Source organism: Crassostrea angulata, chromosome 1 (genome assembly GCF_025612915.1).
Source record: "Crassostrea angulata isolate pt1a10 chromosome 1, ASM2561291v2, whole genome shotgun sequence".
In the NCBI taxonomy this organism is placed as follows: Eukaryota; Metazoa; Mollusca; class Bivalvia; order Ostreida; family Ostreidae; genus Magallana; species Magallana angulata.
Genome location: NC_069111.1, coordinates 57,538,854 through 57,566,297, shown reverse-complemented (window position 1 = coordinate 57,566,297; position 27,444 = coordinate 57,538,854). Strand labels below are relative to the sequence as shown.

Here is a 27,444-nt window from a genome sequence, read left to right as displayed (position 1 = left end):
TTTATCTTGTTCATATGTAGAGTTTGACCCATGTAGGTAATTCCTAGCCCATTGAAGACCCTGCTTTGTTTAAGAGACTTATTATAAATGTCTGATTACGTATAACATTTTGTTTACCTATATGATTAAAAAGCAATTTCCAAAATCTTTATGTTCATCTAGAGAAAAATATCAATCAAGAAATTATTTTGCTATTATAAAACTGTAATAATAGTCAATTATTTTTCAAATGTCTTCAAACCAATGAAATCCCTTATGTTTTAATTTGTATCTAGGACCATGCACATGACCATGTCAAGACAAATCTTGTGCTATTAGTAAGTCATGGGCTCTAGTGAAAAGTAATCAATCAAACTACTGAATAACATCAACAACATATACTACATGAGTTTTGAATTGAGAAAAATGTCCCATCTGTAAAGGCGTATCCGCCTGGTCCTTAATCTTCATATGTAGGAACAATAAAATCTATTACTTCACATAAAGATTTCTTATGACAAGAGGGTGTGTCATGATTTTTTTTTTTTATAAAGGAGAAACATGATTTTGACCCAAGGTCATTTGTGCAAGTTCAAGGCCACTGGAAGATTTGTGTTCGCTGTATACCTTTTTTTATTGAGAATATTAATTGGATTAAGTTCATACTTCACTTAAAAATTGCATATGACCCAAGGATGAAAAAATGACAATAACAATCCGTCAACCATTTCAAAAATCCATAAAACGAAATAAAAATTCAAAGCAGAGCAACACGGACCTCCAAAAAGATGAAGTCATAAAGATGTGTCATAATTTTGACCCAAGTTCATTTAGGCAATTTTAATGTCATTGTTTAACAAAATGTATAATTCCTGTCTACGTCATTTCTGGTTTTGTATTTAAGGGGTGCATGCTTAAAATGTTTATTGTTGCTTACAAACTGTGCAACTAATGATCTTCTCAGTTTATAGTGCAATCGCACAAGGTATCTAATTTCAAATCAAAGCTTTTGGGCTAATTTGGAAAATGATTTAAAAAAATGACATTTTAAAGGTCGAACCTTGGGGAGAGGGAAGGGTATTAGTCTTCATAGGACTGTTCAAGTTATATTTAAACCTTTATTCTTTCGTGGGCATTTTGATGGTAATATATCATGAAGCTATTTGAATAAGAGTTGTGGCCTTTGTTGCTTACTCAGGTTAGCAATGTGGTTTAGTGTCTTGAATTTTATATAATTTTACAAATTGCAATTTTCATCCATATGGTCTCTTTCTAGTGATATTATACATATTTTAATATTGCCAGAGCACTAATAAATGTAATAGCTCTCTCTCTCTCTCTCTCTATTTTGTTTACTTAGATTTACAATGTCAAATGCTGCAAGAACCCACGAGACGCAATCATCTGGAAGGCGCTGCAACACTTTTGAAGCTCTCAGATGGCCTGGAGAAAATATTTTTTCTAGCGTTTTTCGCATAAGTCAAAGCCAGATTCTAGTTGAGCCACGAAGTTTATATTTGGGGATTATGCAGCTTAACAATAAAGAACTAGGGAGTGCTGCAGTCCTGCAATATGAAGTTGCTAGACACCTCGGGTGTAAGCAATGGGTCAATGAATTTAGGAAAAACTGTCAGTGTGACCTGTCTGATGATTGGATTGATAAAAATCTGCCTTCATTAGACGGCAGAAGGCTGCAGACATCTAAAAGGTCGGCATCAGTGTATGTTGCAGAATCATCGCGCGACATACGTCTGAGGACCGAACCGAACATAAATATTGTTCGAGAAAATGCAGCAGAGGACAGGAAAGAAGAAACACCAATTGAATGCCCAGATCCCATCTCATATGCCCCAAAGACACAGGGAACGCACACCCTGTGCAAGAAAAAGAGATCTGATCCCTCTACCAGCTCATTAAGGACAGTTAGTTTCAAAAAAATAATTCCTGAAGAGACGCCAAAACATCTATTTAGCACAGAAAAAAAAGTAACAACAGGCAAAACCCTACGAAAAGTTGAATCTAGTAAAAGGTCATTATCAGTTACCGTTGACGTAGATGAACCCTCACTGAAATTAAAGTCCTCCCAACAATCAGAGTATTGTTTGCTCTCAAATTGTTTTTCATTGGATTCTAAAGTGAGACGTCACTGTACAAAAAGGCACATGCCTTCAATGTTTCAAACAGTGTCATCAGACTCAAGCAATGTTTTTCATTGTGTCCAAGCACTAAAATGGTTGATTAAAGCCGCATTAGGAGAAGAAGCTACTCTTTCTGATGCTATGGAAACAGTCAACCAGGCCAGTAAAATACCTTCGACCATTGTCCTCAATCCATTGCATGCAGATTATTTTCGCCAGGCATGTCCATTCTTAGAGGTAGACGAGCCAAAACAGTTTACTCTGCACCCGGTAAACTCTCCAGCTGTATTGTTGTTTTGGCGATGCATTATGGTGCTGTTGGACAAATGTACAGAATTCCAACAAAAGGAGTTTGTCCGTTTTAAATCAAATCCTCTTATTCACTCTACCTTTCCTCCTAAAAATCCATCACTAGTTTTACATGGCTCTGACTTAGAATTGCCATCAAATCTGGCAGAGTGTAATTTGCCAGATGATTCTAGTGGAACGGAAGTAGCTGAACACAGCGAGTTACCAGCTGTGTTTGATAGCCACTTCCATTTGGACCGTGCCTGTAAGAAGATATGGGGTGTTGAAGAGGGGCACACTGTAGAGGACCTTTTGAAACATAGTGAATCGGACAGTGTACCATACAAACCAGCTGTTCCTGTTAACGTCATTGGAGGCATCATTGTCTACAGCGAGCCCAACACCTATCCAGACGTGTCCTTTACTTTAAATTGACCTTGGAAAGTTGCTGTTGGGGTACACCCAAAACAGCATAGTACGTTTACTGAGGAAAAAATAATGCTTCTTGAGCAATTACTGTGCCATCCAAAAGTTGTTGCACTAGGAGAATGTGGCTTAGATAGGAGTGTCCCACCATCTGAGTGGACGCAACAGGAAGATGTCTTTATAAAACTTCTGAAACTTGCCAAGCCTTGCATTCCAATTGTGTTACATCTCAGAGGGCCAGCTGGGGATAAATATGGATCTGATGTAATTGCAAGGTGTATGATGCTAATGGAAGTGCACTGTAGAAATGCGCAGCGGATACATCTTCATTGCTTCCAAGGAAAGACAGATGTTGTAAAGGCATGGCTAAAGAAGTTTCCAAATACTTGTTTTGGACTAACTGCATCAGTTCGCACATTTGATAGTCATCAGATTGCAGGTTTAAAGGCCATTCCGAGAACAAATATTGTGTTGGAAACTGATGCTCCTTACTTTCCCTTTGGTACAGCAAAAGTTAGTACACCCGCATATATAGGAGAGACTGCTAAACTTGTTGCACAACATTTGAATGTGAAACCCGAAGAACTGATGGAGATCACTCTACAGAATGCCAAATTTTTGTATGGTATATGAAGTTTTCAAGCCAGAAAAATGTCAAAAACTATGAATCATTTAAATGGGAGGTTTCATGTAAAAGAATTCATCTTGGAGTCAGATTTCATTTTGGAGTCAGATTTCATCTTGGAGTCAGATTTCATCTTGGAGTTAGATTTCATTTTGGAGTCAGATTTCATCTTGGAGTCTGAATTCATCTTGGAATTAGATTTCATTTTGGAGTCTGAATTCACATTGGAGTCTTTTACTAGAGTCTTCGTACTTTAGAATTTTTTTTACATTGGAGCTGAATTATTTATATGGGAGTTTTTATGTAGAAGAATTCATCTTGGAGTCAGATTTCATCTTGGAGTCAGATTTCACATTGGAGTCTTTTACTAGAGTCTAATTCAGAAGTTTTTTTACAATGGAGCTGTTACAATAGTGCATTTAATCATTTATTTTATCAACAAGGTGGAGAGATTTATAAAAAAAAATTGACAGGTCAGACTGGATTGCAGCCATTTATTTATTTTTATGAAAATAAACAAAAAACTTGACAATTGTGTAAACATTCCACATTTGTCGACTTCCTTTGGAAGTAAGATTCCTATTGAAATATTTCATTAGTGACATTTTACATTAAACATTTCATTCAGATTAAGTCATGATTTCATCTTGAGGTTCGATTTTGCATGAAATTTTTTTTCATCACATTTCATAACGGAGCATCTTGGAACAATTCTTGTTGAGCAAACCAAAGACTAAGTGCAGCCATATAATGAAAACAAACTGTAAACATGATAAAGGCAGGTTCATGTGTTGTTATAATTTTTTCAACAAATTTCTTGTGTCGTCTCTGACTGAGAAATCCCATTGATTATTCACGAGTGACCTTTTTACATTGGAGAGTTCGTGTAGAAGAATTCATGTTGGAGTCAGATTTCATGTTGGATTCAGATTGTTCACAAGAGTTTTCATCTTTCATTAGATTTCGATCGGCAGTGGCGTTTTGAAACAAAATCTGAAGTACATGTACTTGGAAGAGCAAAACGAATAAAAAAAGTCAAACATGGATCATTTTCTGTTTTTCAATTGCAATCTTCACTTGGAACAATTAAAGATTCATTCGAACATCTGTAAGTGACATTTCATGTAGAAGAATTCATCTTGGAGTCAGATTTTACATTGGAGTCTTTTATTAGAGTCTTAATACTTCATAAGTTTTTACACTGGAGTTATTTAACTGTGGTGTATTTAAACATTCATCTAATCAAAATTGTGGAAAGACTTGCCGAAAATCAAACTGCCAGAGTGGAGCAGAACCGTTTCTTAAAAAAAGATAGAAAACAGGGTATTTCTGTTAACATTTTACATTGGAAGAAAGAATCACATCAAGATATTCATTAGTGATATTTTATGTAGGAGATGTTGTGTTAAAGAATTCATATTGGAGTCAGATTTCATCTTCATGAGTCAGATTTCACATTGAAATCTTTAAAGGGATAGTCTCTAAGGTATATATACTTGTGAAATTTAAACCTCTTATTTATTATGTGTATACATTGTCCATATATTGTAAATAAAAATCACTTTTAGCCTACTTGTTAAGGAATTAAATAAACTGCTGGAATATATTAATTTTTGTCTTTCACACAAGAATGCAGCTTTTATCTTAGCCTTGTTCAAGTGAACTCTTTCTTCCTTTCAGAAGCTTGAGCCGTCCTTTACCTTGATCTATAAGCCATCTTCACAAAGTTCCCTCCCTAGCCCAGATGAACTCATCCCTTATAGTATGATGCAGTGGAAGAATAGCCCCAAAGACCCAAGGGTGAACTTGTGGTCATTTATGCCCTCTTCACGTAAGTGGCCATGTTTTGAGCAATTTTTTTTGTCACAATGTTTTGAGGTAACATTTTCAGTGAACGAATAAACAGTCTGTGTTGTCAGTGGGAAGGGTGTCTCACGCACCACTGAATACACCGTTTGGGTTGGACTTGCTTTGAATTTGATGTTTTTGTAAGGTAATATTTTAAATTTTAGCAGCATTTCTACCCGAGGATTTGGTGTCTATACCTCCTCATACAGATTGTACTGCCCTGATATGAATCACACTTGGCACAAGGGAGTCTATACAGCTTGCACGGCCCCTCCTCTCTTCAGACGCCAGGTCCCATTCTAGTGGTCAGTTGCAATGCCATCTGGTGGAGAAAAATGACTTGGTTCCACATCACCACTGTTTTCCCTAATTTGAGAAGCCTGTTGGAGTTTAAGTTTGCCAGCCTTGTAAAGTTGCAATGGTTTATTAGCAAGAAACAGATGTATTGTTTTATGCCCCATTAAATATGAAGAAATTTATAAAATGATATTATTTGAAATATAAGAATTCTTAAGATTCTGAATTTTGTCATAAATGCATAACTGGAATGCCTTTAAGCTTCATGTATCACTATATACTTATATGTAATTAAATGTAGTTTTGAATTGCATTTAACCAACTCATTTTTTGGTGTAAAATTATTAGATAATTAGCCATATAGCAGATATGTTATAAGGTTTATATTGAGAATACTTCACAAGAAACTCCCTGGTAATAATTGTCTTTTGATAATTTGACTTTTCTGTCCTCATTCACTTTTGTTTAAGGGTTTAGGAGGTCCCTCATCTCTCTCCTTCCTTGGTTTGAGGAGACGTGGCACGGGGGATGGAGGACCATTTCAACACTCTTTACAGCCGATGGAGAGTCCTGGACAATGCAGTGCATTTCTGTAGAGACTCACTTATACAGCCCAGGTACAGTTTCCCCTTTTTAGATCACCCGTGCCAGAGGCTCCAGTGATCTTTTCTGATCAAAGATTATCTGTTTTCTGTTAATTCATGTACATAGAAAATAATAAGAAGTCTGAACTTGCCTTCTCGTTTATTTACTCTTTAGTTATTAGTAACGAAACTGAGTTTAAATTTTGAACAATGCATTTTAAGCAAAATCTATATAGATTATACATTTGGGTGACCAATACATCAAACAATATACCGGGTATACAATCTTATGGATTAAAGAAAAAAGTTAATGTTCATCTTGTCCGGCTTAGTTGGAATATATACGTAATTTTTTTTTAAATGTTATGAGACATAATTTTTTTCTATACTTTATACATGTAACGTACAAAACTAGTTACATTCATGATTTTGTAAAAAAAAATTTCATCAATATCTTAATGTCTATCATCAGAACTCAGCTGATCTTTCTTCAATCGGTAAATATCTCACACCAATATTAGACCTATGAATTCAGAATGGATGCATGGTTGTTATATTTAAAATTTTGAATTTACTGTATGATAGTACATGTAAATAGAAGTAGTACTTATCTCAATTTTAGGAAGATAAAAACTCATAGTTTATATCGTAGTTTTAAAATCTGATTTACAAATCCTTAGTTGTAGCTCTTCGAAAAAAATCAAATTAAATCGCTTTCGAAATTAAGTTTATATTTTCCAAGACACGCATGAAAATTTGCGCATAATAGACGAGAGTGTATTGAAACGACACATATCCATGAAATTATAATTTCCTACAACATTTGTTAATTTTGCTGTTACATGTAAAAGCGGTAACTTTGCATATATTAGAAATTTAAGATCACATAATTCTGAAATAATAGCTAATATTAACAATTTAAAATTATCATATAATTGATAAACATTGCTTTATCAATTGTCAGTAACACATATAATTAACGCCGAGTGAATACTTTTCTTCATTTGCACTAAGTGACTGATCTGGACATTTTACTTATTTTATTTCTAACCAGTCCTTTCATTGACTTGTCTCTGTAAATTTATCAGTCGATGTCTTTATTATTTTGTTGCTTTATTTTAACGATAAATTTTAAAGCAAATCAGGATAGGTCAACACCAAAGTATAACGTGATTCATTCACTTCCGGTCTCCATTTTCTAGTTTTATCTATCTGAAAAGCAGTTATTAAAACTGAATTCGGAGTATGATTTTCAATAAAAGGAACGGACGTATGGTAGTTCATGTAGATGATGCACGAGTTTACACAAAAAGTAGTTAGGGGCGTACAGATTTATTTTTACCTATTAATTTTACATGATTCGCTGCCAGAAAATCGTGTCAGATAAGCCGGTCTAAAAAATCAAATGGCGACCGTGACCAGGTGCCTGTTCGGTAATTCAGCAGTTAGAGAGTTTTCGGAGTTTTCATAAACTTTGTAAAACGGATACAGATTTTTGTTTTACCTTGGATCACAAAATTAAATAAATCTAACAACTTATATTATCTACCTTGATATAGTTGTTTTGATTTTCCCGCTTAGTTTTAGCTTTTTAAAAAAATTTCCATGGGGTCTTATTTTTAACTTTAACCTGCTCCAAAAACCATAACCTCCTCCAGCATCTGAAATTCATGGCCCAGTTTAAGCATCCAAGTCTCTCAAGTCCATTAATAGGTCCAGATGCATCATCCATGCAAGTTTGGTAAAGATAGGACAAGTAATAACTTAGATACAGGACATGCAACAAAAACCTTAACCAGGTCCGGACGCCGACGCCGAGGATATAGCATAAGCTCCCCCCGACTTCGTCTCGATGAGCTAAAAAACCATATGTGTTTACTATTTATGTTTACATAATATGTCAATGTTTATTCTACTGGCACCGGCTACATAAACTTAACATTTACATGTACATGTTTTATAAATTATTCATTGTTAAGAATGTATTTGCAGTGCGAACCATCTCAGCGTGAAACAGAGTAGGTGCGAACCATCTCAGCGCAAAACATGTTTAGGTGCGAAACATATCCCTTACCCAGACTTATGCAAGCAAATCTATTATTTTAAACAAAATTGCAAAAAACAATTTTTTTTTAACAATAGTAAAGTAATAATTAGCTAGCCAAAATTACTGATAAGCAGTACATGTAAAATGATTTTGGGATAATTGTCAGATTGTGATGCAGCTCCAATGGTTGGTAATTAAAAAGATGGAACATGTGTAAGCTGAAACATGAGCAGTGAGTGGAGATGAGGTGTATCATTTTCATTTTAATGCCCTATGGGAGAGTGTCTGTCTGGGAGGTTGTTTTTAATAAAACATGTATACTACATGTAGCTAGCAATCTTGGTTTAGTTTATCCATGAACACATATACTTATAAACCTATCTTGAAAGTTAACAAATGTGGGAAAATTATTTTGTATTAGAATCTTGTTTTTTAAGAACAGGTTATACACTCTATTATGATCTTATAAATGTTTTTCGCTAAAATTATAGGTTGAAAATTTTCAGGCAGACAGGTGGTTGTCATTACAATATATTTCTTTTACTCCAGAATGAAACTTAATTGAATGCTTCTATATGAGATTCCTCGACAGGTCTGTGTATTGGCCCTGGTACTCAGGTGACCATAACGGCCTATTGGCCTCTTGTTGTGCAATATTCATTGCACTTAAATGTCAAGAAATTTTGATTTTGATACTTAAGAAATAATTAACCTAGGACTGTTGTTGTTGTTGCTTGGACCTGTTATACGAAATCTTTTACTTACTCTCCGCATTTTAAAAACAAATTTCATTACATTCCAGTGTGGTAATATGTTTTACGGTGCGACCGTTGGGGCGAGCGCAGCATATGATCAAACAATGAATTATGATAAATCAATGAAAATAAAATTAACAACGTAAATAAATTTGATTGCAAAATAAAATAAAACATACCTATTTTTTCAGTAAATTTACATGAAAGAAAATTCTAATCGATTTTGAGAATTATCTTTTTTTTTCTTTTTGCTTGTTAAGATTTTTTTGACGAGGCTGCCATCCACCCACCCAACCCCCTTTTCACTTCCATTTATTACATGCTCCCAATCCAAAGGGGGGGGGGGGCAATTCCATTTTCTTTTTATAATATGATAAGCTAATTTTTTTTAAGCGTAAGTTAAAAAAAAAAAGAATAAAAATTAAATTTTTCAAAAGTGGAGGGGGCAACTCCATGTGAATAAAATAAATGTCAGTATTCATCCAAATGAGTGCAAGTTACAACTGTTTCCTATATCTGAAGAAATGTCCTCATTCTTTAGCTTTGCAAGATTTTGAGAGGAATTTCAGCAGATTTACAATAACTTCAGTTAGAGTTATTTCCCCTTATTGTGAGGTCAAAGTTTACGTTGGTTACATTCGGATCACGCTCGCCCTTTTCCGTAACCGATAAAATATCTTATTTGCGGTGACGGAAATGGCCGAGTAGTTACGATTGCGTTGGTTAGTGTCGTATATTTACATTCTACTGTGTTTTTCCATTAAATTCTGTGATCTTCAAATGCCTCTAAATGCAACAAGTAGTCAAAGGTTAAAATGATGAGTTTTATTATGACGTCACAAACGTTGAACGCTGTAAACTGCAACGTCACAAGCGAAAATCAAAGTTCACGCTTGTGGCTGTTACTGTGGCTCTTCCATTAATATTAACTTACCCTTAGGATAAGATAGGAATTTTAAAGTATGAATCACATTTGCAGACAAGGCAAGAAGTTAAACAATGTAAATATAAGCATTGAATCATGATTTTTTGAAGTATACACTCTCATAACTGCAGCGGTGTGTGCATACAAATTTTCATAACGCGCTAACGCGCGTTACTCAATTTGTATGCACACACCGCTGCAGTTATGAGAGTGTATACTTCAAAAAATTATGATTCAATGCTATACTGACTCTTTAAATTAAAACTCCCCTGAGAAATAAAAGTACGCGAAGTATACTGTTTAATTTACTTAAAAAGCATGATGTTCTTAAAATTACACAGCTTATCAGTACTTTAATTCTCGCGAGAACGTGAGGTTGGAAACTATGAATATGGTCAAAATTAACTGACGCCGAAAAAATCTATCGGATCAATGTGTAAACCTTTGTGACGTCACTCGATTAATTTTGATTGAGAGTGTACTGAGGTGAACTTTAGAGGTAACATTGACTGTACCTCGTATACATTGTTATTGTTTTTATTGTCTTGCTGATTCTCGTGAGAGTGTGAAGTGATGAAAATTACCTTGATTACAGGGAACTACTGGGACGATTAAAACCATGCATTACTGGTCCGATTTACTGACGCCAAAAAAATCCGTTGAATGAATGTGCAACTATAGTCCGAATTAATTCACGGTAACTGCGCAATCGCAACTTCTCGGGCCTTTCCGAGTCTGCCGGAAAGGCCCGAGATGTTGCGATTGGGTAACTGCGGTGAAACTAATTATTGCGCATGCGTACGAATAAATCGTACACCCTACGTCTACGTCTAAGAGTAGCTTAGTAAATACCATTTCACGTATTCGTAACTTCAATCTTACGCCATTCGTAACTTCTACGTCTACGTCTACGAACTTTAGTAAATATAGGTACAGAACTGCTCTTTTGCAGGGCAAAATGACAGTTTGGTGAAATATGATGACGACGTCATTTAATTATCTACTTACTGAAATTTTGGCAAAGTATATCATTTTGCCCTGCAAGAGAGCAGTACCGCAGTTATCATGAAGGGGTCTATTTTCTATTCACACACGCCTTAAATTGCCGGTAGAGCTCGCTTCGCGCCGGCGAGCTGCGCTCGCTATAACTCTAATGTAAAAGTGAATAACAAACCAGTTTTTATTAAATCCTGGTATGAAAAGGGAGTAAAGGCTGTGCAAGATTTTTTGATGATGATTGTAATCTTTTAGACTTTGGAGTTCTTAAAAACACATGTACACAATCTATCTGACAGTTGTGTGATGCAATACAATAGCATTGTTGCGGCTATTTCAAAATATTTGAAATCATTGTTAATAGATAGGTCTTCTTTCAAAAGACTTCCTAATCCATATGTACCGTCATTTTTTGAACCTCTCGTATCTTTTGAAAAATGTTCAAAAATCTTTTATAATTTTTTTAATAAAAATGAGGCTATTCCAACCTCAATCAGCAAGTGGGAGGCAGAGCTTATCAGTGCAAGATGTTTTTAAGATTTGTTATAAAACCACTAGTGATTCTTCTGCCCAGTGGTTACAATTTCGAGTTTTGCACAGAATTGTTCCTGTTGGAAAATACCTTAAGGAAATTAACATTAAAACTTCTGATTCAGATTGTTGTGGTTTTTGTATGGAAAATATTGAAACAATAATACATGTTTTCATTTATTGTGATAAAGTACAAACACTCTGGAGTGATTTAAGTCTTCATATATACAGAAAGACCATTGAAAGAGTTGGTTTTAATGTTTCGAATGTTATTCTTGGTGAGCTATTATTGTCAAACAATAACAGAGTTATAAACTTCATAATTCTATATGTTAAACAATATATTATTATATATTTAATGCAAAATAAAATGCCAAATTTTCTTGGATTACTCGGTTATTTAAGAATAAAATATCATACAGAAAAATATGCTGCTATCCAAAATCAAAAGCTGCGCAATTTTGAAAAATTGTGGCTTACATGGAAAAATATTTAAGATTAGTTTATGATATTATGATTATTACTATTCTTATTATTATTATTTTTTTTTTTTGGGGGGGGGGGTTTGGAAGCAAAGTAACCATTTACCACTAATATTGAAAAATGTATGTAAATATACTTGTGTGTGAGTGAGTATGCATGTGTATAAAATTTATAAAAACTGAATTTATTAATGTCAACATTAGTATGTATGGAACAAAAACAATAAATTATAAACAAAAAAACAAAAAAACCTAGAGCTGTTTTTGCTCAGGAGATGTATGTGGCCCTTGGGCCTCTTGTTTTAATAAATGCAAATATTAAGATACAGTTATCTGTATATAACTAATTTAAATTTTTTCTGACTGCATCTAGTCAACAACCTCAACTGCAGATCACGGATCCAAACAACCAAGAAACCCAATTGCCAGGTCAACAAAATGGAATGCTCCAGCACAACAATCACTATCAGCCCATGCAACAGATGACCTATCCATACAATTACTGGCAGTCAACCCCGCAACACAACCAGATGCATTATGGGCAGCAGAATTACCAGCAATAGAGCCTACCTTCCAATAAGGGATATCAGAGCCACCATGTTTCTAGGTGGCAGAACTTACCAAACCAAACAGTTTACCCTCTTCGTCCAAACTACATGAATTCAAAATATTATGCTTCTTCTGAACCCAAAGAGCAGAATTCCACACCTACCTCCTTTGCCAAGGTAATTAATAATGTAGTTCAAATGTAATCAAAAAAGAGAATGATGGCAAAGAACCTGGGGGAATAAGCCGAGGCATATGCCTACGAGTGGCCACAACCCTATCACTAATATGTTTCAAATGACAATCACGGATTTAGTATAATATGTGTAATAACTTCAAATATTTTCATTCCTATGCTTACATATCTCCAGAGAGTTTATTATGTGGGTGTATATAGAATAAAGAATTCCTATCTTTTGTCTATAAGTCCATAATTTGTTCCCCCTCAACAAAGTAACATGTTTATTTTTAGAAATAATACTAAAAAACTGATTTAGCATTAACTAAAAATCTATAAAATGATTATGTGCATGTGTTTTATTCATAATAGCGCAATTTTTATTTTCTTTACATCAAATGAGTTTTTCGAATTTAAACAAAGTAAACAAAGATATAAAAAATATTTACAACACGGAATCGAACACCTACTTCAACATACTTATATTCAAAGAACTCCTCGCTAACCGCTACACCACGGAATCACATGTTTGAATCCATTTAAATAACAAACTCAATTTAGTATTGCGCAAACATAATTCGGTCTTGGCCATTTGATGATCATCTTGAAAACTGAATGAAGAAAACTTGCTTTTTACCATAGAGTGGGTCTTGGTACCATTTTTTTGAAAATTGAAAAAGATAGACAATTACATGTTTTATCAATATGCGTTCTTAAAAAAATGGTATGATGACCCACTCTATAAAAAACTATAGTCTGAACATTCGATTTCATAAGCATTTTGTTGCTCAATTAGCATATACATATTTTGATGTCTTCATATCAATTAAATTTGAAGCCAGTTTATGAAGGTTTTGGCAATACTGACTGCAAATGATTACATATTTTTAATAAATGTAACAAAACTGATATTTGTATGAAAAAATTTTGTTGGGCTTTTCAAATGGACTTAAGTGGTTTTATGCCTTGGCTTATTCCCCCACGTTCTTTGATGTTGAATGAGTTTTTAGCTCACCTGAGGTGAAAGCTCAAGTGAGCTTTTCTGATCAAAATTTGCCCGTTGTCTGTCGTCTTTGGCGTTGTCGGCGTCGGCGTTGGCGTTGTAAACTTTTCACATTTTCATCTTCTTCTCCAGAACCACTGGGCAGATTTCATCCAAACTTGGCACAAAGCATAACTGGGCGAAGGGGATTCAAGTTTGTTCAAATGAAGGGTCACGCCCTCTTTAAAGGGGAGATAATTTAGAATTATTAAAAAATTGTAGGTATTTTTCAAAAATCTTCTTCTCAAAAACTATTAGGCCGGAAAAGCTGTAACTTGTATGGAAGCATCCTCAGGTAGTGTAGATTCAAGTTTGTTCAAATCATGGTCCCCGGGGGTAGGGTGGGGCCACAATGGGGGGATGAATTTTTACATAGGAATATATAGAGAAAATCTTTTAAAATCTTCTTCTCAAAAACTATTAGGCCAGGAAAGCTAAAATTGGGAGTGGAAGCATTCTCAGATAGTGAAGATTCAAGTTTGTATCAATCATGCTCCCCGGGGTAGGATGGGGGCCCCAATGGGGGGGGGGGGGATTTTTACATAGGAATATATATAGAAAATCTTTAAAAATCTTGTTCTCAAAAAGTATTAGGCCAGGAAAGCTGTAACTTGTATGGATGCATCCTAAGGTAGTGTAGATTCAAGTTTGTTTAAATCATGGTCCCCGGAATAGGGTGGGGCCACAATGGGGGGGGGAATTTTTACATAGGAATATATAGAGAAAATCTTTTTAAAAAAATCTTCTCAAAAATGCTCCAATTTGAGTGGAAGCATCCTCAGATAGTGCAGATTCAGGTTTGTTTAAATCATGGTCCCCTGGGATAGGGTGGGGCCACAATGGGGGGGGGGTATATAGAAATAGAGAAAAATCTTCTTACAGATACAACAAAAGGGGCTTGGTATTTACCATAAAAATATGTGATAAAAATCGGCAGATATTTTAAATTTTTTAAGCAAGATCTACCGTACTTAGTTGTCAAGATATTTTGATTTTGTTACTGTTATGAAAATTTGATCAGGGTTAAGGCTATTGTTGCTCAGGTGAGCGATGTGGCCCCTGGGCCTCTTGTTATTAATTTATTTAAATGTTTCGATGTTATACAATGCTTTCAAAAACTTTATAAATGTTCAAGCTCGAGTTTTAAATATGGTTCTAAGGTGACCGTCAAAACCTGTTGACAATGTCTTGAATTTGTTATAAGGAATATCTCCTAAATGTGCCTGAAACACTGATTCAGGTGTCGGGTACATCCTCATCTGTTGGCACACATAGTACCAGATGGCTGTTATTTTAACACTTTTTCCAGAATCATGGCCTGAAAAAATGGGGTAAAATTTTGTTCCTCTGTATAAAATGCACCCTTTACTTTTGATCAAATTTTGGCTGAAAAAAAGTGTGTAAGACAATTAAAATGTGTAAAGTTTATAACTATTTATGAAGCATTTCATACATAATAATAATAATAATAATATTTATATATTATCAGGCAGAACCCACAGACACTGGAAGGGTTCCGACAAGAAGCCAGTAAGGCGGAGCTAGCTGCCAGAGTCACGGCCAAACCTGAAGTCAGCGACACCCAGGCTGTCACAAACTACACCATGTTGACAGCTATTCAGGATCTCACCAGAAATGTACAGGCCTTACGGATGCTGATGTAAGCATGCCTTATATTGCTCAGGTGAGCGATGTGACCCATGGGCCTCTTGTTTCTAGTACTCTAACCTTACAAGGTCAATCTAGCAGTAACAGATCAATATCATTAATCTCCAATACATTTCTTTGAGTACTAGCACAAGTACAAAAAAACTAGACCTGTTTTTGTTTTTTAACAAAAAGGAAGGGCTTTTTGACAGCCCTTTAAGCCCCTTATTTTTAAATTCTTACTTTGTTTCTCAAAGATTGTGTATTTGATATAAAATAAGAACATGGTATATGTTATAGAACATATTCCCATCCATGAACCGAATGAAATGAACTTATGATTATCATACAATTTTTTAACAGATGATATACAATACTGTCATAACAGTATCCATGAATATCCAAGATCATAAAGTTTGATTTTCATATATTATGATAGAGGAGGTCTCATAAAGGTGATGCCTCATCTCGGTGAGCTTTGTAATCTGTGATTACCTATGTTTTGGAATTTTATTTTCAGAACCTTTTCCGGTCTGCTCATTATAGGTCCCTTATTGTAAATATGAAATATGAAAATATATTTGCTTGAAAACTATTTGAGAAAATGTTACATGCATGAATTCAATTGATTTAATAACATAGAAACTCCCATAAAACGATTTTCATCAGCTCATAAAACCAGAAGTACTCAATACTATTCAATGTATCTTGGAATATATGTTAATTAATTCCATATTAAACTATTTTAGAAAATGTAACATGCATGAATTCAATTGATTAAATAACATAGAAACTCCCATAAACGATTTTCATCAGCTCATAAAACCAGAAGTACTCAATACTTTTCAATGAATCTTGGAATATATGTTAATTAATTCCATATAAACAATGTCTGTAAGTCTTAAGAAATTCTGAAGGTTTTTTTAATTTTTTGTTTTATCATCCCCCCCCCCCCTTCTCTCAAATTTGAAACTCAAAAACGGTAGATAGAGAAATGTCTACGCTTACAATTTTGTGCAACATATCAAGATACATCTAATTGTAAAAAGTAAGCGAAATATTGCGTTTCATTCAATTTTTACTATTTTCCTTGCCAAAACCGGAAGTACATGTAGCCCTTTCACAAAAAAATCTTACGATTAATTTTTATCGTAAGTGAAAACTTAAGTTTTTGTTCATTTTCACAAAACATCTTATGAGATTCTTACGTGTAAAATTTGTCGTAACTTTACGATAGCACATACCCTCTCGTAAGTATTTCATAACTGTAAATAATAATCGTTTTATGTAAAATATACAAGGAAAACAGCTAAATTTAATGTTTTGAGCCGCATTATACCGTTATTTCGCATTATATAACAGTTATTGTTGAAAAAATACACAAATAAATTCTCCAAAAAATTTTACGGCAAATTTTTCTCGTAAGATTTTCCTACGTCACACTATACACACATTGTGATTGTGACGTCATATTTTGATTTCTACTACATCACATTGATTTCACTCGATGTAAGGGGTATATAATTTCAGTTTGGCATCCTTTTTATGAGAATGTTGGTTTATTTATATGTTTCTCCTGTTTTATAAGAATTATTAATTGAATTCAAATCGTTGCTAGGGAAAGGATAAATCGTAAGTAAATTCTTAAGAGTGTGTCACAGAAAAAACCATGCAAAATGGTCCAGTAGCTAGGTTCTCCGATTGACTTCAAATTTTGTGAGCAATATCTAGTATATATGTTTAGAATTTATACAAATTATTTTTGCTCTCGTGATAAAGGTATAGGCTGCATGGCCTGTTACTAAAAATAGCACTAAGAGTTAAAAATGAGAACTCTGATTACACTGTTTTAGTGATTTTTTGGAGGAAAAATAAAAATGCATTTCTGAAATAAATACAAATACTTTATTGTTTTTAAAAAGGTACAGGTTAGTACTTCTTAAACATATAGTCATCACAACTGACATTCATTTAGACTTAGTGCAAAAGGGTCATGAAATTGGCATTGTGCCCAATTCTGGAAAAAGTATCAATTTTATACAGATTTAACTGAACAATAGAATTCAAAGTGGAGATTTTATTCTCAAAAGTTTTGTTGCTTATTATTTACCAATCAAATGAGTACAACATATGAAAAATTGGCTGATGGCAAATATCTTCTTCAGTATCTTATCAACATCTAAACTAGTCACATTTTTACTACGAAAATGTGCAACAATACTGCAGGTGTAGAAGACAAAACTAATATACAAAATAATTTAAAAATCAAATATGTCTCTGAGGTTGTTCACAGTTGTTTTTTTTTAATGTAAAAATAGAATTTGAATAAACATCAATGTAAATAATAGCAAAGTTTTTAAAGAATCCATCAAATTTTAGGGGGGTGTGTGAGGGGTAATGAATAGAATATTGGATCTTTAAATCATCTTGCATGTATATTCTCTTCATTAAACAAATAACCATACAATAACAAGTTTCAAAATGAAAAACCATCAACATTATAATACTATCATTCTTTCAAATTCCATTTATTTGAAATTGGAGAAAAGTGCAAAAAGGTCAAACTTGTCTTTCCAAATATTACATGTACATGCTATATAGTAATTCAACAATATATTAACATATCATATCTAGGAATTTTTAATTAGTGATGAGCATTCTAAATAAAGATTTTGTGTATTTTTACATAAACCTGAAATGTTTAATGTTTTTTGCAATTTTTCCTCATTTCAATTTCAATTATAAAACATCCAACAGAATTCAAATTTTCATTCAATGAATACTAAATTTTCTAGACATGTACTCTTACTGAATGTTAACAGAAGTAAACAGATTATTAACCATTATGATACAAGTCATTTGATCAAAATATTCATTTGATTCTGAAGCAGGAACTATTTCTGCCCATTTGTCATTGTCATTAATACAATTATCTGCAAAATATCCATCTGACAACAATTGCTTTTTAGCTAACCTTAGTTTAGCTCAGGTGATCTTTTCTTATCATCTTTTGTCCAGCATCCATCTTTCTGTAAAATTTTTACAGTTACAATGGGAGAAAAAAATCAATCATTGATAATTTGTTGGCATTTTAAAAAAAAACTTAAAAAAAAAAACTTGGCCATTGAGCATTGTGTGAAATCATCCCTAGGTAGAGTAAAGTTGGGCCACACTGGGAAGAGGGGACAAATATTTTACAAAGGTATAAATATATACATGTACATTTGCAGGAAAAATAAATGTTCCTCACAAGAACTTCAATGTTATCATTAATGATAAACCTTTGCAATGCTTTTTAATAAAGAGTTAATTTTTATTTTTAATTGTTTGAACTGAACACCTCCGACACCCCCACCTACCCCAGACAAACAATTCTTTGACCTCTGTAGGACTTCAGTGTAAAACATCAAATAGTGCAGAAATATCTATGATTCAGTTAACCAATATAAAATCCACTACAATTGTTTAGAATTTTTTTTTTTTGAATTAGACTTAAGATGGCTTGGTGGTGCAAAAATTAACCACTAGGGCCACACCAATATAATTTCTTGTTCGTCGGACACCCAGTGTAAAAAGGTACGAGCGGGCGAGCGATTAAATAATAAAATTATTATTTCTTGTAGCCAAAATTTTAAGGCGGTACATGAATAAATTTGTGCGGACCGTTATATTTTTCTACTTGTTTCTGATTTACAAATTTAAACTATTTAAAATGCGAAAAATAGAGCGGAAATAGAAAAGAAAACAGTGCAGAATTTCCTGGATGCGGGAAATTAAAAATATTATTATTTGTATAGTTTTATTTAAATAAGAGCGTGCGGGGTCCGAAGAACAAGAAATTATATTGATGTGGCCTAAATTGAAATTTGCTTAAAAGTTTTAAATATGATATTTTTGGCCATAACCTATTATTGAGTACAGATAAAATCCAATATATTAGCTTAAAAATTTGAACATTTTCCTATATCTTTATACAAAGCTCTTCATCTCAATGAGATTAATATATCTTAACAATGACCACATCCTTTTCTTCTGTTGGCTCTTGCTAGTTTCCACCATCAACAGTTCCTGACTAAATCCTGAGATGACTTTTGTATCAGGGAGTTATGGGACTCTCTAAAATGTTCACATTTTGCAGCATACAGATTTGCTGCTGTATTCATTCAAGGTTGTCGCATCTTGCAAATAATTTTTGGCATAATAAATCCAGACAGGAGTAAAACTGTTGAGGATTATTCTCTTGCCTTTCTGTATTATATTCAGAACTATCGTCCATCTCTTATTCTGTTTGTTCGGGACTGTTCCTGATGTTGATTACCGGTAGGTGAAACGGTTCCACTTCTTTGTTCCTGCTGAATTGGGAAATTCCATATACCCTGAAAGATTAATCAAAATATTAAGTTTGATAAACAATTTCAGTAGAGGGTGGGGTTGACATATAAGTTAAATATGAATTTCTTACCTTTCTCACTGACCTTGACCCACAACAGGGTTTTTCTCACAAGTACATGTACATTGTATTACCAAATATGAAACATTTGTCTCGGTCTTAGTTTAAAACTAAACAGGTGGGGAAAAAAGAACAAAAAAACAAAAACAAAAAAAAAGGAACAAAAAGAAATCCTCTTTAATATTTAAACAAAAATGTGACACACGTTTAAAAGTACTACCTTTATGTACTAAATAGATCACCTTATTCTTTGTTATGGATTAAAAAAAAATTAATTTAAAAAAAATTGATTCACCCTTAAGCAGTTATAAGTTCATTTGTCTAATACTTGATAACATATTCTTATTATAATCATCTCCACAGCCCAGTTTTTACATTTGTTTTTGGATAAAGTTTCATTATACATATCATCACAGCATGATTTCAAAATACAATTTTTAATGGTAAAAGTTTATCCAATATCTTAAAATGTACAGTTTTCTAACACATTGCATGTACTGTTATTACATGTAATTTTATATTTGTCTAGAATTTTTTGTACAGTGTCGGTTTCACATGAGATATTTCAATGTATAATATTACAAGTTACAGTGTGCATGTCTTTACAATTTGTCACCAAAGAAAGACAGCATGGTCAGACCAAATGTTCTGCATGTCTTTACAATTTGTCGCCAAAGAAATACAGCATGGTCAGACCAAATGTTCTACACAAGAATTAGATCAAGCAAGGTCCAGCAAAATATGAGTCTGACATTTTGTATTACTATAGCTATTGTAAATGTTTGGTACCAGATAATAATATAAAATCTTAGTTAATTAATGGTGACATTGTACTTTATATACTGATCTGACAGAATTCCAAGCAATCTCATGAGGTTTTAATGTGTTTAATAATTATATATATACAGTTACTCAGTTCACTTTAAATCAATCATTATGCAGTGGTCTGAGTGAATAAACAAATGACTTACTGGATCCAATTCTGGGATTGTCCGTAGCCAGAACACTTACAAATTGTCAACTGATTGTCGGGGTAGGCTAGTCCCTCAGTCTGGTTTGGCTTTACTTTTCGCATTATTTCGGGTGGCATTACACATGACTTCATTTTTCCACATTTTAAACAAAAAATGTCTTTCTGTTTTTTGACAAAATCAGTTTTAGCGTGCTAGTGTCAATGGAACTGCTACTGACCACTTCTACAGACACACGATACATGTACATGACGATGCATAACTCCGGTGTGTTCATATATGGCAAGAAATTAGGACTATGTTTTGAGGTGATACTTTTGTACCCTAGGGTACACGTCCTATATCTTTATAGAGAAAAGGGTTACAAAAAGGGTACAGTTTAAAAGCATTGGAAAATGAAAGTAGCAAATTACAAAGATACTTGTAGGTCACTAAGGTACAGAGGGTACAGAGGGTACAATGGTAACATAATGACTGAATGCCATATCTTTATTTCCTCTTTAAAGTTTTTCATATTGATATTATCTCTTGTGAATCAGAGACATAAATAACAGAGATTGGCAACTGATCGAAATCTCGCGGTCCCTATTGTAAAGTGTTCCCAGTTTAAATCAGTATATCTTTCTAATAAACAATTATATCGAAATATAAACGGCTAAAACCTATCACCAAAACATTCAAAATATTATATTTTCATGAGTTTATGTCATATAAACAATATTAAAAGAGGAGTTTTAGGAGGCAGTTGGCTACCCGTCGTCCGAGATTTCGCAGATGTTTTATAGCTGGCCAATATATTTTCTATTTATTAATCTTATTTTTCAATTTTTTGTTTCAAAAATGTCTAAAACCTATGCACATTTTTCATTAAAACAGTTTACGTTTGGTTTAAGATCATTATCTCAGTTTACTAAAAAGTAGTTCTCAAAGTAAGGTTGGTCCCGTACCATTTTTCAACAACAAATCACGCTAAAGGCGGAGTTGCCAATCTCTGTTATATATGTCTCTGTTGTGAATAATATAACTTGATTTTATTTTTAATTTCTAGGTTGGTCAGTACTCTTTATTTGATGTAATTAATTAGTTTTTGTTGAAATTACTAAATTGTCTATGAAGTCATTACCCTTGTATCACTTTCTCATAGTGTTGTAACCTACCCTGTATCCAAGTGTACCCTTTGTACCCACTGTACCCTCACAATCAGCTCCTTTATTTGATTTTTTAACTTAGACAAAAATATAGACTTCTTAACTCATTGTTTCACTTTCTTATAGTGTTGTAACCTACCCTGTATCCAAGTGTACCCTTTGTACCCACTGTACCCTCACCATCAGCTCCTTTATTTGATTTTTTAACTTTGACAAAAATGGAGACTTCTTAACCCTTGTATCACTTTCTCATAGTGTTGTAACCTACCCTGTATCCAAGTGTACCCTTTGTACCCATTGTACCCTCACAATCAGCTCCTTTATTTGATTTTTTAACTTAGACAAAAATATAGACTTCTTAACTCATTGTTTCACTTTCTTATAGTTTTGTAACCTACCCTGTATCCAAGTGTACCCTTTGTACCCACTGTACCCTCACCATCAGCTCCTTTATTTGATTTTTTAACTTTGACAAAAATAAAGACTTCTTACATCTGTTACTGAACCACCTACTTTCGGTTTCAGTAGAAATATATAGTGTACCCTATTTGTAACTTTTTGCTCAAGATATATATAGGGGTGTACCCTTGGGTACAAAACTATTACCTTAAAACGCAGTCCTAATTTCTTGCCATATCTAGGTGTGTTTAAAAAACAGGAACACGTTCCGAGCGTTGTAACAAACGCACATGCCGAGAGAATGATGCATGTATATCCCATGTGTTCTCATACAGTATGAAATAATGTGTATTAACTACACAAAATGTATGAAAATCTTCTGAAATCTGATGAATTCTGCTGCCTTTCCATTGCAATGCTGTTTTCTCCCTTCTTATCTGGAGAGTTCTATTACGGGAGACAACTCTTTAAAATATTAAATCATCATTTTTAGTGTATTTTAAATATTTATTTACTTTTTCAGTATTTTTAATGTTGTTTAAAATCATGTTAACATTAATACTGTTTATTTGTCATCAATTTATTCCATATTACTTAAATTTAAACAAAACATTAGTACAAAAGAAAGCTTAATTTACCCCACAAGGTCACTAATTCAAGTATTTATTTAATATCTTTCTAATAAAATGCCATCGGTGGATTTTTAATATTATATACAGCACAAGTTATCTTTTTATTGCATATAATTAAATCAAAATATATTCTCCACTTAAGCTGTATCATTGCACTAAACTCCAACATAAAAACCAGAGGTTATAAATTAGGTCTGATATATAGCTTCATTATGGATCATAAATAGATGCAATCAATGTGAAAATTTAATATATTTAACTTTAACAATGCTAATGATATAATCAAGTTATGGTGTGACAATCTCTTTGTAGTGATTAAACAGAGCGTTGCATATCTTATATTGCTAGCGCCCATTATTATGCAATTATTTGGCTAAAAATAGAATTGGGTTGTTACTAAAAATAGAAACAAATGACGAAATTTCCAAATGTATTTTTTAGATCCTGCAACACCATAGATCTTAAATATACAAAGTAAAATGAAAAATTCTATGTACCCTCCTGGACGAATTTTTAAGATTTTGCATGTTTTTCTCTGAGACACACTCTTAAGTAAAACCTGTTACAAATGCGTTCATGAAAAGCACTTAAGATTTCTCGTAAGAGATTCTTAAGTTGAAATCTTACGCAAAACCTTAAGATTTTTTGTGAAAAGGGCTACAGAACCGGAAGTTAAAACCTTACTTACGCGTGTCAGAACCAATTGCTATAAGCCTATGCAATCAAAATTTTAATATCTTTAACCGTATCCTTAAAATCCTTGACAAAACTTTGTTGAAAATAATGAAAATAAAAAAGACAAAAACAATAGGTCTTTTTGACCGAAAGTACTAGTTAGTTTTGAGTGACGACTCAATCTAATAATGATCCTTTTATCTCACTTTAATTTTTTTTAGATTCTTCTGTTTAAGTTTTTTTTAGATTCTTCTGTTTTGTAGGGTCACTATGGTAATGCTGCATTTTGGTTTATTTATGGACATTGACAAATAACCACTTTCTACAAACACCAATTCGAAATTTCCGAACACAATGAACAACAGAACTTTACGGAAAAAGCTTGACAGTGTGCGAAGTTGTGATCATCAATTTATGGACATTAGCTCTGACTTGTGATACATGCTATATTGATACATGTAATCCCAGTGATATGTTGCGTTCTACATTCAGTGTCGATATATGTATAGCTTTTGTAACAATGATTTCATTAGATTATATACTTTGAACACATTTTGCCATTATATTTCTATTTCATGAGTGCAGGTTCATTTTGTGTTGCAATTATTGCAAGTATTGTGTTCCTTTTTTATTGCAACGTATGCATTGGTATAAACATTATTTTTATTGTTTAATACAGCTATAGTGTACATGTTTATTTCTCATTTGTAGAAACATTTTTTTAGATATATTTATTACTTACATTAGATTCAAATTTTTTTCTGACTCGAGTTATATGCTTTACTCTTCATTGTTTTTTTCTACATTAGGCCTCAATTTGAGCTTCCAAAGAGTGTATAGAAAGGAATGTAGTCATAATGCATATTTTTTTATTGCTAAAATTAAAATATGTTAGACGGACAGCATGGTCATGTTTATTAGAAAAATTGGATTTATAGGAATCAGTAATTACCTTAAAAGTATTGTAAAACTTTGTATTTTAAGTTAAGTACATGTATAAAATTGGCATTTAAAAATTATTATCTTTGTTAAGCTGATAGGTAAATTCTTTAGGCAAAACTGATACTTAGTTCATGTTGACATTTGTCAGCAGATAAATAATGTTATTCCCTAATAAAGGGAGGAATTTAATTTTTGCTATACCTAAGTGTGTTTTTCGGCCTTTTTTAGTATAACCAAACTTGTCAGTCTTTAACATAAATTCCTTAAGGTGATGTTTTGTTTTTTAGAATCTGGCATGTTGGCTTATTTATTTAGATACAACAAAGAAACCTTCTGCGCATCCTTTATGCTACAACATGTAGCAATGGTCTCTGTATGGGTATGCTCCTAAATTCTGGCTTGCCAAAATTCCCGTTACATGTAACACAAATTTTTGGGATCGCTCGAGCGTGCTCACTCTGTTGAACAGGTCATTGATATCTCATTAAGAAAGGAGTATAATTAGAATATAATACATCGCGCTCAAAAACATCAAAGGTCTCTACCCTGTCATTTCTGTCATTATTGCAATGTAAAATTGACAACAAAATTCTACTTTTGGTAAAATAATCACTTTTCCTTGTCATTGCAAACACTCAAATAATGTGATAAAGAAACAAAACCTTCATGAATGGTTGGCCTTACTTGCATGAATGTATTTGAGAGTAAGACAGACATAAGACAGTCTTTGTAACATAAAATGTGATGAGTTGTCTTTAGTTAGATTTACTTTTTTATTTTGTTCTAATTGAGGCAAAAATAATCTTCTGAGTGTGCCATGAGGTGCATATTGTATATGTATCAACTGTTTTGCGAAAGCTAATGAATTTATTTTTAAAACTAGATTTATTATCATGTTTATCAAATGAAGTTTTCAAACTAAAGAAAAGAATTCATGCTCTTTTTTAAGTTAGTGAAATTTTAAGCAGAATTTAACGTTTTCGGTAGTTTTCGTACATTCTGGAAAAACGGCATTGAAAGCCTTTTTCTTCCAAAGCCGAAATATATAATGAAAACTCAATAATAACATATGTAATTTGATGTACTCTGTAGCCATCCTTAAAAAATTGTTTGTTTGGAATTGCCGCCTGATGGTTTTAGGACCCAGAAGGTGGGGGGGGGGGGGGGGGGGGGTGGGGTGTTTTTTTAATATATTTTTTTAATCAGAAGTCTAACTAATTAAAAAATTGATAAAAAATATAAATCTCAATAAACAGTGGAAATTTTTTTTTTCCTTTTTTCTTTTTCAAAGAGATAATGAACCATACAGAAATGTTGCTCAAAAATAACCCTTTCACCATTAAAAAAAGAAACATTGTACAAAAACTTACAATTGTTATAATAGAATACAAACCAAACATTTATGAGGTGCAAGTCAAGTTTTTAAGATTTAATGTCACCACTGACACCAGTCGATTTTGTAGGAATTTCTAACTCTTTGTTTGTACAATCCACGTACACAAACTGAAAGAACCACACATAATTCAAGGTAGGCATCCTTGGGTAATCCACACTGACAATTACCGCTTTTCTTTTATTATATATATTTATTATTTAATATAACATTTATTTTTTATAAATCAAAGTTAAGTCTAGTGTATACAATAATGTTTATGTTAAGCTTGCATTAACCATGTGTGAAATAGGAAGTAGTTTAATATAGCAATGTTATTAGATTTAGATATTGACTTCTGAAATATGTACACAGAAGTTTCATTTCTTACATCAAACTCATTGTATTCCAAAGTTAAATAGGGTCTAGCACAAAAGATTTCTTAAATAATTTTATTCTAAACTTAAATAAACTGTAATTTTCAAGGTTCCTAGTTTGTGACTTCTAGCATTAGGAAGAATCCGAGATAAATATTTATTGTGGATCTTGTACATAATAGAAAGTTTAGACATTCTTCTTGTGTCAAAAAAAGTTTCCCAGACTGTTTCACAATTGAGTGATGTTTTTAGAAGCAGTGGTTGATAAATCAGTACCAATGTGGACAGCATATAACTGAACCTTCTCAATAGTTTTTCAGTTTCATATTGGCTACAACCATCCAAAACAAATGAGGCATATTCGAGAATAGGCCTTACAAAAGTATTATGTACATTTTGGAAGGAGTATTTTTTCCAAGGTTAAATATTTTATTTTTTTCAAAAGACCTAATTTTATAGTGCTTTATTTACTATAATGTTAATGTGCTCTGACCATTTAAGATCACTTGCTAAATGTAGACCAAAGTGTGTGTTCAGATATATTCTAATTCACAATGTTGAAAAAATATTTCTGGTAATTAACTTGATTTTGTGTGAAAAAAGACAGCCTTAGTTTTGATAGGATTAAATTTACATAACCATCGACTAAATCACTGTTCCAAAGTATATAAATCATGACTGGTATTGTAGTAAAAACATGCAATGCATATTGGATACAAAATTTTGTCGTCAGCAAAAAGTATACAAAAAGATAACATTTTGTTTGAGACATCATTTACATATATCAAAAAGATCAAGGGCCTCTAACACTGAAGCTAGGGGCACACCCAATACTATATAAGTAGTAGATGACAAACAATCTACACGATCGAGTTCTAATCAGTATCGGTAGATCAAAGCCTTCAGTAACCCCCCCCCCCCCTAAAAAATGTCATTTTTAACCAATTATTTGACCCCCTGGTCTACCAGAGAATTTTTGAAATCTTTTTACAAAACAACATGACACCCAAAATCAAACTCCAAGAGTTCAGTTTGCTGGTTTATAAGATGTAAGAGCAGTTTGAGAAAGTAAAACGTGACAGACAAACGGACGGACGGACGGAACAGGGTAACAACAATATACCCGAACTTTCTTTAATAAGTG

At 33.0% G+C, this 27,444-nt stretch overlaps 1 protein-coding gene and 1 pseudogene across 1 annotated transcript in view; one reads left to right on the top strand and one right to left on the bottom strand.

Moving 5' to 3' along the window:
- Positions 1-1,793: 1,793 nt before the first annotated feature.
- LOC128160178 (uncharacterized) lies at positions 1,794-25,685 on the top strand (annotated as a pseudogene).
- The window catches only part of LOC128160186 (uncharacterized), a 66,023-nt gene continuing 55,810 nt past the window's right edge, over positions 17,232-27,444 (bottom strand). Inside the window, exon 4 of the mRNA XM_052823479.1 lies at positions 17,232-19,710. Within this exon, the coding sequence (XP_052679439.1) occupies positions 19,649-19,710 (62 nt within the window). The 3' untranslated portion in view covers positions 17,232-19,648. The remainder of the gene's footprint in view (positions 19,711-27,444) is intronic.